The 15,458-nt window shown below is 39.3% G+C and overlaps 1 protein-coding gene across 6 annotated transcripts in view; it reads left to right on the top strand.

Moving 5' to 3' along the window:
• fbxw7 (F-box and WD repeat domain containing 7) overlaps positions 1 to 15,458 on the top strand; it is a 201,159-nt gene that overhangs the window by 166,631 nt on the left and 19,070 nt on the right. For all 6 annotated transcript variants that reach the window (XM_041784880.1, XM_041784878.1, XM_041784882.1 and 3 more), the window contains 4 exons: positions 2,372 to 2,506; positions 6,707 to 6,830; positions 7,015 to 7,151; positions 10,351 to 10,464. In XM_041784880.1, the coding sequence (XP_041640814.1) occupies positions 2,372 to 2,506; positions 6,707 to 6,830; positions 7,015 to 7,151; positions 10,351 to 10,464 (510 nt within the window). The remainder of the gene's footprint in view (positions 1 to 2,371; positions 2,507 to 6,706; positions 6,831 to 7,014; positions 7,152 to 10,350; positions 10,465 to 15,458) is intronic.

Genomic DNA, 15,458 nt, shown 5'->3' with positions numbered 1-15,458 from the left:
CAAAACAAACACAAGACTTTGAAGTTGCCACTTGTTTCAAAATGTAAAATTGACCTCTTAAGTAGAAGCTGAACCTCATGGATTGCATTCACACCCAAAATACCAATAATCTACGTCAGGCATCGTTGCGTGGTCCTCCCAATCATAGGGGGGGATGTCTCTGAAACCCCTGATTACCTCCAGAGCCAGCACCTCTGGCTAAAGCTTTTAGCTGCCAAATTACAGGTGGTTTGCTTGTGCCACATTTTCCATCCTGCCTCGTAGCCTGTAATCATTGTTAGATTTCAGCACTCTGCAGGGGAAAACAACTGTTGCAACTGGGTCCAACATGCAGTAAGGTTATTTTCCATAGCCAGCATTAAACAAGTGAATGTTCAGGCAGAAGAAATCACCCCTCTGAGTTTTAACGCTGTTAATGGAGTCTAGTTTCTCGTGCTCAAATTTTCCACTAATGTGCTGGCTGCTAGAAATAGGCAGGTGCCTCGAGCTACTCTGTGCTGCTGAGGAGGTCACGTAGGAAACATTAACGTCTTACAGACATGCTGCACTAGGCTGTATATATTTCCAAGTTGCTCCCCTCAAAGTCAAATAAGAGCTATACAAACACACGGAGGCATTTGGTGTGACAGCGATATAGTGGCACAATCAGTCTTTACTACACTTTACTGTGTTTTCAGTTAACACCTCTCTCTGTTAGATGTAGGAATCCATAACTGGAGGTATCATGAATAATGTGCCAACAGTATTTAACTAGTGCATTACCACCTATGATTCAAAACAGAAAAGAGAACTAGATAGGACAGTATGGCGATGATACAGAGTAGAAATATATGGCCATAAAAGCCGGTAGGATATACCTCATAAATGAGTTAGACTCCCTTTACTCTTTGCTAAAACCATCACAGATACAAAGCTGAAACAGAGTGTTTGTATGGCTTGTTTACCCCCGAAAAACTGTAGTTTCACTTTATACAGCTGCATATTGAAGCCCAAAAATCTCATGGCCGTTAAATCCAAAGTGTATAAATTCTGCCCTCAGGAACAGGGCTCTTGCAGATTTTTGAAGTCTTGAATAGTCTCAAAATCTAGTCTTTGAAAGTTAAGGCCATAAAAGGCTTTAAAGTCAGATTTTTACTAGTGAGATGTCTTTGATTTTAGAAGGCACTTTGACCAAGACATATTGTTATCCAATCTTAATTTTCTAATCGGCCTTATAAGAACTGCAGACCCCTCTTGGATTTTATGTGAGTCTCAACCAAAAACAATAACAAAAGATCTTGAGAAAAGATGCTGTGCTAAACTTCATCCACTTCAGTCACTTACTGTTTTAAATTAAAGACTTCTTTCAACAAGACAGTGCACTCATTTTGTGTATTTACTGAACGGTTCATTAATGAATTTCACATATAGGCTTTTCAGACTGGCAGGGCTCCGTGCTGGTTCCGGTTCCTGAACCTAATTTTGAACTGGCCGGCTGATCAAATCAAGAAAAAATTGGTCCTGAATCTAAAAAGTTTGTTCTCAGCTGGAACCAAAAATAGTTGGTTCTTTCTGGGGAACCGTGACATCATCAGTGGGCGAGTCATGTTCTAAGTTGTGACCAGGAGCAGAAAATTGAGAAAAAGTGGTCTGCTGAGGAGACAAGACGTTTGGTTGTGATATGGACATTGACAGAATTCCAAGTGAAGCTGAAGATAATACAAGGAAGAGCAAGTTGCAGCTGAAGCAGAGAATAATTGTGGTCCATCACAATGAGGTACAGCGACAGAACAGCAGCTTCCAGTAACAATTAACACTCTTTTATGTAATTTTCTTTTATACAACTATTATTTATATAATAAGACTAGTCATTTTTAAATCAATTCATACATTTCAGTAAAAATATTGTACACATTGTACCTTTAATTGTTAATTGATCAAGATATCTTCTTATGAAGTTGTGATCTGAAACAATTTAAGTATTCTTTCTTCTGCAGATCCTCAAGAAGGCTAAAATTATTTCACAGTCACTTGGATGTGTTTCACAGTGAATATCCTATCATTTATTTCTTATTAGCCTTTCATATCTCAATTTATGATCTATCTTGAGTATAATTTTGTCCATTCAGGGATTAATAAAGTTGTTTGGTTTTAATTGAATTTCTAAAGCTCCTAAAATGTCTAACATGGCTGACAAACCTGTGCAGCTTAATGTTTTCAATAAGCAACACATTTTTTCTCTTTTTTACAACTTCACATCTCTGTTTTAGCAAAGACCTGTACATTTTGATGATTTGTATGAAAGGGTTTGCAGCTTTTTAGTGTAAAATTATTATCCGTCAGAGTTATATAGAGAACTTCCTAAAGCCAGCTCCTGTCTTGTGTTTTCCAGAGCTGGACTGGCCCCGAGAAGCTGCTGGCGCTGGATGAGTTGATCGACAGCTGTGAGCCCACACAAGTCAAGCATATGATGCAGGTGATCGAGCCGCAGTTTCAGCGAGACTTCATCTCCCTGCTGCCCAAAGAGGTGAGTCCCTGAATCCCTTTTTTTCCTGTCATCAGTTCACAACTACATCTCTAGTCCTTGTTCCTGTTCTCACCTAGGCTCCCACAGGGGGATCCCTCAGGGTAGACAGTTTTTTGAATGAACATCAGCTACAAAGAACAGGTTTCCTCTGCAGCGTTAATCCTCTCCCAGTCGTCCCTCACATCTCTTAGAGGCATCCATAGTGAGAGTCTTGTTTTTGCTCTGCTTCATAACTGACAATACAAACAGAGTGAAGTGTCAGACTGATGATAAGATCACATAAGGGATTCTTACAAAACAGCCTCAATCCACCTTATCTGATGTAGCTGATCAAATACTTTACACCTTGTCTCCAGCTGGCAGATGTTAGGATGAAAGTGAGGAGGAGGGCTGCAGCAAAGAGCAATAGGACTCAAGATTTCACAGCATCAGAACTACTATACCCAAAGCCAAGTATACAAAAGCATTACTCATTCTCGGGACATGAGCCCTCCTCTTTTTAAAAAATCCTGCTCCCTCCAACTCCTTTTCATAATCCCATCTCTTCTCTCTGCCAGAGCTGCAGGATTTATATTGGGCGGGGCTGTCAAGTCATTTAAACAGGACAATCCCTGTGGCGCACTACAGATACAGTTAAAATTGAAAGTATGAAGAGAATCTGCAGTAGGGACGGTGCATCAGGCTAAAAAAGCAATCACAGGCTCAAGGTCCATTCATAAAGCTTTTTGAAATATTGTCAAACCCAGTAATGACTACTGGCTCAGACAGGCTTTCAGGTGATTGAGGTATGTCGAAGATTGTTGGTCTTGTCTGGGGCAAAAGGCTTGGTATATCCTTAAAATTAAACTGTAAGAATCTTATGAAGGCAGAGTTAAAAAGGAGGACTTCTATTCACAATACTTTTTGAACTTCTGTAATCAAAGAAGTTTTGAACTGGGTTAACTTGGATCTTCAACAACGAAATGACTCTGAGGAGCTTAAAAACTTTATGAATGTACGAGGATGTTCTGTTCTGGCAACTGCTCGCACTGGATGAGATTAGTTGTCAATAATAAGTCCAGCTGATATCCAGAAAGACAGCTTAACCTACTGGTTTAATAAACAATTAAAATAGTCTTTAGTTTCTTACTGCATTGGACTAGAACCAAGCCTTTCTTAAGTCTGCCGGCACAAAATCTGTGTTGGTTTATCTAAGATGTTTGTCTAAGATTGATTTCAGAAAGTTTTGACAGTTGAGGAAACTTTTTGTATCATGTCCCGTCAAAATATGGAGGTGCTTTTTGAGGAGATTCTAATCAGTGTTCAACAGATGCATCTCAGTTCTGATGCTACGTCTGCTCAAAATAGATTCCAGCTTTAGCGTCATCCTTTGCAACAAACAATGACAGATTCAAATCTGGAGTGCATCAGGCCGACCTGAGGAATGTATTCCAGAAATCTTCATTACTGAGTTTTGAACCTTTTATTAAGGTTTATTTTTAGGCTTTTAGGATGAGGTTTTCAAGTTTTGACAAAAGTTATTTTTTTTTTTAAACAAAATTACATTAGTCCACATTAGGAATGAGTGGTAATACTGTAGCCTTTGGTATTAACAAAATAGCCACAGTATTGCTTTAATTACTGTCACAAAGATCCTGCTGTGTAATAGGCACAAGTTTATAATAAATGCCTTTTGTCCATTCCCACCAGCAGCACTACTGGCTTTCAAGATGCTTTAAAAGTGTTGAAAAAAAAATTCCTCTAATGATGTGGGACAGTTTGGCAAATGGCAATCGCAAACATACAAATCAGCACACAGAAACTTGCGTGCCATGGTCTGGCACAGTGCTGGCATGGTGGTATGGTCTTCTTCAAAGTCAAACTGTTAAACGTTACCCACAGGCTGTAATGTGATCCACAACTACATGAGTTTAAAAAATGCTCTAATTCTGCTTTCTGGGTGTAATAATCTCACACGCTATGTCCAACAGCAGCAACACCAGGCACATTTACAACCATCAAAGGTTTTTAAAAAGTTCAAACTAAACCCCGCCCCCCCCAACAAACACACACACACACTTCTTATGTTCAATAGATGAAGTTAATCAGTGCTTGTTGGTTATTTTAGGCGCTGAAGTAGTCTGAAACTTTTTAGTTGAAGTGTGCCATTTTTGCACTACGCTGAAATAATATTTAAAGGTAGTCTTTGTAAGTTTAAAAGCACACTGAACATTACTTGACATTCCCAGATCCAACTTGATAAAAGTTGATTATTATTTCTTATATTATCTCTAGAAGGAGGGAAGGAAAGAGAGCGCATTTGAGTCGTAGATGGAGAAGAAAAGGGAGGGAAAGTTCATTTGCAGCTAGCAACACCCCAGCCCTCCTGTAAACATCGCCTCATAAACTTGTTTCCTTGTTTGAGCTCAGGCATTTTGATAAAGGATTAAATAAGGCACCTGTAAAGGTTCACACTCTGCTTGCATGTGCATGCCAACAAGTGCTTGTATAATGTGGTTTTTAAATAGCTGAAGGTAATACCGTAAACCTAGGTGAAACTTGGGGATGATATGATGGTATTAAACAATGAGTACCTCCCATTCCAGTTCACATGAACATAAGAATGATTGGAAATTTACCTGAGGGTGAATAAGGTCAACATAACAACAGAGATATAACCAAAGAGCAGTGAACCTATCCCCACAACTCAAAGAAACAGGAGAGTGGGAGATTCAGTAAACTGAAAAGTCACTCTAACATTACCTAACATAAAGTTACGACATAAACCCTCAAACAAAGGAACGTGTGCGTTGTTGGCTGGGAGAAAGAAAGATGGTTCCCCCACCCTTTGAAGACAGCAGCTTCTGTGCAAGGGGAGAGCAGAGATGTGCACGAGCTACCAGTACCCAAATGTTCTGCATCGCCTTTGAAGATGAAATATGTCTGTTTCTTGTTCTTAAACATTGGAAGATGGATTCATGAACATACATAGTTACAGAAATATGCATCCTTGTCATGATTACAGAATTTTAACTTTAATATGACTTGTAAAAATCTAATGATATCAACACCTATTTAGGTATTTGAAATAGAAGTCCAAAGTGCCCAATTTGAGATATTTTTGTTTTTTATTACCATAAACTGCAAGCAGACTCTGACTAATACATTGGCAACATTCCTGCTTGTTTAATTTAGACAGCACTCTCGTTTTTGGTTAAAAATATAACTGGATACTGAAGGTTTTTCAAAGCTTTTGACCTTTCTGATGATTTCATCCACTAGAATGACAGCAGTTGTATCATTTAAAGCTTGTGGAGTTTGACAACTTCAGTCAGCACAGAAACCTGAGCACAGGTTGGCAGTGTTGTTTATAAAAATCCAATCTGATTGTTGCAAATAACAGCATAGGCAATCTATGTTTGAGATTTGATTTGTGGAACAAATCTTATTTTCCTGAAGTCTTAACAAAGTCTTAAACCACAATGAAGACTGGCCTAAACCAGGACAGTATGTCTCCCTGTTGGTCATGAGAGTGACCCCATTGGTTTTCATTTGACTCCATGCTGTTGCCCGGTTGTCACAGCATGCCGTGGGTCATTATCATCTCTGACTATTGGAATATAATGAAAGAACAATATTTGAACAGCAGGTAACACTTCATCATGCAAAATGAACCCATAATCCTTTCAGATTTTAATGATGCTACGGAGCAAACAGTTGAACTAATAGTTTATCTACCCTAGATTTAAAGTTGCAACAGAGGCTGATGGTTTAGAGCTTTGTGATTTAATATATTTAGAAAAATTGCACACTATATATAGGGGTTTATCTTCCTATAGCTCTGGGCTGCAGATTTATGCTAATCATACTGTGTTTTGTTTTTATTATGCAGGCTTTGAATTAACAAACAGTAGCCATGGTATTATTACCCTCCATGAGAAGCTTCTTTTGTTTATTTTTTGATACGCCTCAATAAAGACTTGATTTAATCCTATGGTAATAACATTGTCTACCCTTGTCAGTTAGATCCCTGATGTTAATACTGTGTGTATGTGTGTTTTCCCAGCTGCTCCTTTTTCATTGTGATTTAGTTAACGCAAAGTCCTCTCCCACAACTTGTTTCTTCTGTTGTATACACCTGCTTTAGTGAGTAATGGCACCTTTTTTATGTCTTCTTTTCCATTTACACCTCTCTCATTCCTCGTCCTTGTCTGTCAACAGCTGGCTTTGTATGTGCTGTCATTCCTGGAACCGAAGGACCTCCTCCAAGCAGCGCAGACGTGTCGCTACTGGCGCATCCTGGCAGAAGACAACCTGCTGTGGAGGGAGAAATGCAGGGAAGAAGGTGAGTCGAAAGCCTTTGAAACAGACGCAGACAGGGAGGCACAATGCTGGAGTCACTCAGCGGGAGCAGTCTGGAGCTTAAATGCTGTGTTTTAAGATGTGCTGCTACCTGTTTTTAAAAATAAACCTTCAGAGAAGAAACCCGAGCCTGTTAGTCCAATCTGTCCCTGTCTCTCTGCTAACAGGCATCGATGAGCCCCTGCCCCTCAAGAAGAGGAAAATCGTCAAGCCTGGCTTCACTCACAGCCCCTGGAAGAGTGCCTACATCAGGCAGCACAGAATAGACACTAACTGGAGGAGAGGGGACCTCAAATCACCCAAGGTAGCTTTTCCCTTTAACTTGAATTCCCTGAATCACTGCTGTCCGACCTTTTGGCCTGAGGTGCCCCCACACGCTCTGTATGAATTAATTTCTCCTTTATTAATTCCCACCTTACTAGTAGAGAAGAGGAACATTTTCAGATCTTTTGTCGAACGATTGATATGTCAAGAATTAAAAGTTCTTGTTTTTTTTTTTTTTGTTTTTTTTTAAGCCAACAGTCTACCATCAGCTTTAGCTTACTTTCTCAACCTTTTATCCCAGAATTTGGGCTGTGTCAAACATTTTTCCATTAGATTTTGCTTCTATTTCAACAATTTATCTCTAACTTTAGCAAATCATCTCCTGATACTTTTGATAGTTTTAGCTTTCTGTCTCAAGTGTTTATCCATGAGCTTTAGCAAACTATTTCAGCTTTTGATACACATTAGTTAAGGGTAACAATCTTAATAATTTATCCAAGAGTTTTTTCACTTTTAAATAGATAGTTGTTTTAGCCAACTGTCATTTATTATCCATTAGCTATAGCTTACCATTCCAGCTATTTTTCCACAGTTTTTAGCTAACTATTTAGGGAGGTCTCTCAATAGGTTGTCCTCTAGTTTTGGATTACTATTTCAGCTATTAATGCTTTACTTTAAGCTAACTATCTGAACAGCATGTCCTCAGTTATAAGCTATTAGGCCTACATTTTCTCCAGTTGTTAACCCATTTGTTTCCAATAAAATATTTGCCCATTAGCTCAAGCTAATTGTGTGCTCCATTAGTTCATTACGTTTACTTAATCCTCTACTTTGTTAGCCATTATTTTAAATGGATTATCACTAAAGTTTATCTTAGGGATGCACAATATTATCAGCCTGATATCAGTATCAGCAGATATCAAAATTTCTGCTGATATTTAAATCTGATATTTTGGCCATGAATATCAGCATAAATAGAATATAAAATTTGGCCATATATACCAGTAAATTAGTTGAGCTTTAGGCAGCACCAACAGGCCTATGTAAGTTGAGATCTTTTTCTTTTTTCATCCTCAAACTGTAAATTTTGTGTTCAAAGGACTGAATTTTTAGTTATTTCAAACACATTTAAATATCTATCAATATCAGTATTGGCTAAAATGATTCTGCAAATATTGGATATCAGCAAAAATCTAAAATCTTGTATCCCTAGTTTATGTCTAAGTTTTGGTTTAGTTAACTGTAAAAACTTTGTTGAAATTAGCACAAGCTATTTCAGCCATAAACCCATTAGTTTAGCCAACTTCCCTAACCATTTGTGTGTTAGAATGTATTTACTCCTTAGCTCTCCATCTTCCCACATTAATCTCAGTCTGCTTCAGCTAACAATTTTAACCATTTTTAGGTATTTCAGCTTACAAAAAGTACAGTAAATGTACAGTTACTTAAAATGTACACAAGTAAAAATATAAGTACGGGTCTATTAATCTACTCAAGTAAAAGTAAAATGTATTCTAAAGTTAGTTTAATGACTGAGTAGCTACTAAGAAGTTGTACAGTAAAATATGATCTGTCCTTATCTGCCAGCACAATAGGAGAATAGAGCTCTAACCAGGTAGTTCAGGTAAAGCCACACCTCTATGACAGAGTAGAATACACAGCAAAATTGATAACATATAACATATTTTACAACATGACAGAGCTGCAGTAACTCTTGAAAATATGTGGCAAGGTCATTCTCCTCTGAAAAGAACAAAACAGAGTCCAGGTAATGCGTATAGAAAAATTACACACCATATGCATCCATGAGAAGCAAATAAAGTCACAGGTGGAAACTCTAACTCAGTGGGTAACTTCGCTCATGGTGCAAGTGTGTCTCACAGTACAACAGGCTTTATCCAAACACAGCTTAACACTCTGCAGGGTATGATGGGGGACTCCACACACATCCCCCCAGATTTGAAATCACTTTGGGCAGAGCTCAGATCATTTGACTGTTTACAGAGTTGAACTAACATTGGTGGATCTGCACTGTCAAATAACTCCCAAAACTGAAGACCATTTCTCTCAGATTAGAGTTACAATCAAGTTTGAAATGTTTAACTCTGAGATATTTTTGGGGTATGCTGTGGGATCATTCTCTGGTTATATGGAAAATGTAAAAGACTATCGTACTCAAGTTAAAGTACAGTCACCGGTTAAAACTTACTTAAATGGAAGTACAGATTTCAAAATGTACTCAAAGAAGTAAAAGTACCCCAAAACACCCTACTCAATTGGAGTATTTGAGTAAATTTAGTTGGTTACTTTCCACCCCTGATCATTTACCTGCCATTTTTTTAACTATCTCAATGGTTTCCTTTTTAAGTCAACTCTTCTGTTAAAATATAGTTTACTAGCTTTTTATCCATGTTCATTGTGATTATTTTTACCTGCATTTCTTTGCTGTTGAATCCTTAAACGAACATTTTCACAGTTTTTCCTTTTTTACCCATTGTTGTTAGCTTGTTAAGGCTTTTGTGCCAGGGTACATTTTAGGTGAACCACTCAAAAAACTTTCTATGTACCCTCTGAAAATTGTGAAGAATCTTTCTCAAACTAACTTGTACCCCTGTTTGGAAATCACTGCCCTACAGCTTGTCATAAAGGCGTTTCTCTTTTGTATCAAACAGCCTGGAATAAAAAAAAAAAATTCTGTTCAATTTGGGCCCGAGGTGCAGTGTTGATGAAAAGCAAGCGATATGTCAGGTCTTGTTCTTGCAGTTTTCCTGTCGATAGTCAACTACACCGTAGTAAGGCACCATTTTGCTCCTTTTCAATCCAAAGACTCCATTTATCTTCTCCCTTTTCTGAAGTTTCTCATAAAACATGACCGGCATGCTAGAGCTGATCTTTAATTGGCCTTATGTACTTTTGCAACAGAGTTGGGTCATGTCAGGCCACCACTGATGTAAATTTGGGCACCGTGCTCTTCATTTCCCTTTGCATATGGAATGTGCTCTGTCGTTTGCTGAGCTAGCAGTCCTGAAACCTAATATTAGCCAGCAGAGACTGCACACACACATACATCTGCACACAGAATATAAACCTCTCCAGTGGACACCTGAAGAGATTTTCCTCTTATCTGGTGTATAAAGCACTAGAGATGTGTCATTCTCGAATGTTTGCCTTGTCATTCCACGTGCACATGTCCTCCACATCCTCTTGACTACATTATTGTTCTCCATCCTCTGCCAAAGGTGCTGAAAGGTCACGACGACCACGTGATCACCTGCCTCCAGTTCTGTGGGAACCGCATCGTCAGCGGCTCTGACGACAACACGCTGAAGGTCTGGTCCGCTATCACAGGAAAGGTACGTCTATGTTTTTTTTACAGTTCCTGTTTACTCCTTAATCTCTTCCTCTTCCGCAGACGCTAATGGACTGCAGAGATGCACTTCAACTTCAAATCAACTTCATTCATTTTTCAGACTAGATGGCAAGTGAAGGAGACGGTATATTATTGCTTAATGGTTTTAAGACTTCCTGTCATCCTGGCGTGGCTGGTTATGCAATTATCTCTCTGCAACAACATATCAGCTTTCTTATCCGACAGCTACCTGTATCTGTGCAGCTTCAGTAACCTGATAGGTAGTAATTATCATCTAAAAACATCCCTTTGAGACCATGTCAGTGGCCTCTCTCCTCTTACATGTAGCCATTTCACAGACTTGTTACACAGCACATGTCCGCAGGTGCTGTTAGTATTCATTGCTGGAGCTGGTGCAGTCACACGGGCCTTGTGCTGCAGCTTTACACTGTGTATTAAAAAGAAAGGCAGTGGTTGTACTGTTGTGTTGGAGAGGGCTTCACAGATTGTTGCAAAATCGCAGCGCTTTCATGCCTCAGTGTTGGACTCCATTTTCAAAAGAGCTTTTCACCAAAAAATCCCTTTTAAACTGTTGCTGCCTCTTTCTTTTTTCCTCTTTTTATAATTTTTACCTGGCAGACAGTGGACATCAGGTTGGGCTGTGGTCTTTCCTTTTCATTTCACAGACATTAAAACACATTCAAAGAAAAGCACACAGAGGAGTTGATATTCTGCATGATCACGCCACAGTAGGTTTCTCTTTCTCTGTTTCACACAATAGAATGGAGCTTTTCACTGCTGCATAGACTTACAGATAGTAAAGGTGGCATTCAGCCAGATAGTGATTACTCGCATATCAGCTACAGCATTCACTGATCTGAACAGATCTCCTCAAGGTCATCCGATAGGCATGCAGCACGATCCAGCTCTCCTTCACTCAAAGACTAATATAAGGATGACAGGTCGCTGAGTTACTGCCGCAGCAGCTCCGTATTTGCGGAGGAAGTCAGAGATGAGTCACATCACCAGCAGGCACAACGGCTTTCCGTGAAACCACCCTGCTTTCAGACACACAGCACATTGTTTGGGGTTTCTACAACGTTAATCCGACTCAGACTTGTTTGTTTACATTACTCATGAAGACGAGATGAGCCCAAATCCGTTTCTGTTTGGTGCGCTGTATTCAGAGCACATCTCTCCCTCTCTGGATTTCACCTCTTTGCTTCCTGAGCTCTCTTCCCCAGAGAGAGAATCCCTCACTCGAGAGGAATGGCCAATTAAGGCCAGTCGACCATTTTAGCTGAAGTGGCTGTCGATGCCAGTAAAACAGTAAAGGAACAATACAATGGGATTACCTGCCCCTGTATCTCTTTTTCCTCCCTGCTTTCAACATTTTATATAGTCTCTGCCAGCCTGATGGAAGACTTGATTGTTGCTTTTTCTTTGCTGCCATGTTTCTCTGTGAGATGTAGGATAGTGAAGTGGCTCTCAAGGTGTTAGACTTTTTCAGATTTATACAAGGAAGAGGCTTTGGACAAAAATCTTTTGTGAATCCCAAATCTCTCGATGATACCAACAACTATCTATTCATCCATCCATTATCTGCTACTTATCCCATTCAGTGAAGTGCAGGCTGGATCCAGTTGCAGCCGTCATTGAGTAAGAGGTGAAGTACACCCTGGACAGGTCACTAATCAATGACGGAGACACAATTAATACTTTACAACAGCCAAACAAGCAAAAGCATGTGTTTGGACTGTTAGAGGAGACACCAACAAGGTTTAGACAAAATATTGATTCAGAAGTATGCCATCATCCTTCCTGATACAACTACAGAGTCACTGGTGTCAGATTTTGATAGTTTTTTTTTTTTCTTTTAAAAGAGGTGCGCTAAACATATTTCCTTGTGGATTTGACCCACATCGTCATTAATTCTTGACCAAAAAAAGTGTGACAAGGGGTGAAACTGCCACCAGATTGCAGTTAATCTTCCACTTGACCTCTGTAGGTAACCCGACAAGCCAGGTAGACTATTTCATATATCCATTGCATATATATTTATCTGGGAAACCCTCCATACTAAGCATTTTGTAGGAGCAGATGAAGTTTTAGGAAGCAAGACAAATTGAAGTAGCAGGCATGCACAACTCCAGGAGGAACCTGAGTTAGCTTATGAATAGTAGAGCTTGTAGGTGAAAAAAAGCTCATTCCAAGGCCAGTTAGGAGAAACGTCTCTGCCAAAAGAAGCTTTCAATGTGTTTTTTTTTTACTTTCATACTTGTTTTAATAAAGAAATGTGGCCCAGTCCTAAAGAAACTGCTGCCTAAGCTTCACCGATGACAGCCTTTGCACACACTACCTAATAGTACAACTGAACCCTGCCGGTAACTGTCATAAACTCTCACTGAAGCAGGTTGGGGAGAAGAGTGAAAACATCTCTTCTGTCAAGAAAGTCTTTCAGTGTGGCTCTTTGCTCTTTATTTAATAAAGAAATGTTTTAATTTCTGATAAAAGTGCTGCTTTGCCATAGCTACATCCAAGCTTAATGCTACACTGAAGCAGCCATTGCTATCGTCTTCTTTAACTAAACCCCACCTGTAGCTGACGCAGCGTTCTCCTCAAATAATGCTGATTGGTTAGGTCTGTTATTAGGCTTGGCACAAATGTTTCAGATTGGAGCTTTGCAAGATGGATTCGCCTGATGACAGAATCAGGAATCTGGCCAGTCAAACTGCTTTGCAAGGTTACTTCATAGTGGCACTTTATCTTCTTCATCAGTCATTGAACAATCATTATATGATTGTATGTATATGATGATTATTGGTCTCATTTTTATTTAGACAATCATGCAAAACAAGGAAAGTAGATTTTTTTGGAGACTATTCTAGAAAAATTTAACCTTGTATGAATGTTTGTATGATGTGTAGAGCAAAACCTCTTTGCCTCAAAAAATGTATTAAACTGGTATTTTGAAACAAATGTCAGGTCAGAAAAACACTGGACATTCACAGTAGGACAGATTGCTATTTGATCTAAATTTTGATTTATTGCCAGCCTTAGAACTAAGTAACCCTGTGATTTCCACCCCTTGCATATATCCCTCTGTCCCTTCTTATTACAAATGCCCTAGCTTGCAGGAAACTCACTCCATAACCTTCCCTTCTTGTATGATTTGTTCGTCCTTGGTGTGCCTTTCCTATTTCAAACAAGTCAAAGTGAGCTTAGTGCACTTTATAAAGGCTTAGCTGTTGACATCAAACTTCAGTCTTTCTCAGAATGGGATCAATACGACATTAGAGCACAATGATCAACAGAGATGAAGAACTCTTATGTTAGTCATTAAATGCTCTGCTTTTGAAGCCAGATGCCATTATCCTATAGATATGGCTTTCTTTTCTTTCACCATCACCCACATGCTCTGACAGGATACTGTGTTTGATTCAGCATCGTTTTCCCTTCAGACGGAAAAGCCATCCCTGAGAATCAGTAATGACTTTGGTGGATTCTTATAGATTATGAGGGTAAACTAGCTCATACCCTCAAAGATCAGCAGCTGCATCTGTCCTTATTCCTCAGAGGAGATATTTGAAATGCAGCTGCTGCTGCTTGTAGTAAAAGAGAATGATCTAAATTTAAAGGGTGGAAAAAGAAATCGGTCACAGTGATGAGAAGTTGAGCCAGAGGTGGAGCAAAGTGGTGATTTCAGTCTGAAAACTTGAAGTGATCAAAAAAAATTCCCCGTGATGTCGCTGTATGGGGAGCACTCGTTCTTATATTTTCTTCACAGTATCCTCATTAGGATTAAATCATGAAGATTTCCTTCATAATTCTATTTTTTTTATCTTAGTAGGAGTTTTGCACAAAAACAGTCCCATCATTTTAAGAGTTGCGCTCAATACAATTATGAATAAGATGCTCTTACTCCATTGTAATCTTATCAAAAGGTTCAGCAAACACTATGCTGGATTTGTCTTGTCCTTGATTTATCTCTGAAAACACGAGAATTGAAGTCATGCTGTGAGGCAATCAAGGCAATTATTGTATCAGCACATTATATGTAAATTTCTCCACGCCTCTGAGAGACCTGGGCTGCTGCGTAGCGATCAGGTAAAAGACATCCAGGCTTTAATTGTGGTTTAAATATTGCGTCAGAAATTACACAGCAACAAGGATTTGACATTAAGAAAAAGCTGTTTATGCTTGCAGATTTGTGGTTGGGATGAATTTCAAACAGCTTGTTTTTTTCTGCGTGGATGTAACTTGAAAGCTCTGTCCTTACCTGCTGGAACCTTGTCTTTACCTGTCCTCCAGCTACACTGAAAGCTGTCAATCTTAACCACACCTACGCATGCACACCTACACACATCTCAGAGCTTCAAAGGTGGCTGCCTGGTGCTTAACAGAGCACTGTGTCCTTGGTGCCGCTGTCAGCAGCAGTCTCAGCTGTCAGGCTGATCTAAGATGGCAGACCTGTGGACTGCTGTCGCATCCAGGCGGAGGTGTCTTCAGACAGATGCTTGAGCTGCACTGATACCCAGCTCACCTGCTCTCCTTTATAACAAACAGAGGACGCAGGATGCCTTTGAAACCCTGGCTTTAACTTTAATACTTTCAAATAGTTGGAGCTGCAGAAGTCTCTGAAAGGGAAAGTCGGTGTTTTTAAATGTTATACTGTAAAGTCTGGTGTATGAGACACACTTTAAATACCTATTTTTCATTCTAAAATGTTGGCATCAATCTGCAACCAGCATGACACAAGGACTGATGTTATTTCAAGTGCAGCTGCTGCCATCAGCCACTGTATAAGCCCTGAAGCTATTGGGTATTATTGCAAATGTTCATTGTTTAAAACATATTAGTGCCAGTCTGCCAGTGTCACTTACTAACAACTTTTCTCCTGCATTTATAAACTCAAATGGCACTATAAATAAATAAACCCTGTGGAGTGTTGGTTTGATTTAATAGACTCCTCAAAGACAAAAAGTGATCAGCAGAGTT

This window comes from Cheilinus undulatus, linkage group 4 (assembly GCF_018320785.1).
Source record: "Cheilinus undulatus linkage group 4, ASM1832078v1, whole genome shotgun sequence".
NCBI classification, from domain to species: domain Eukaryota; kingdom Metazoa; phylum Chordata; class Actinopteri; order Labriformes; family Labridae; genus Cheilinus; species Cheilinus undulatus.
Note: the sequence above shows the minus strand (reverse complement) of the source record. Positions and strands in the feature narration are given on the sequence as shown.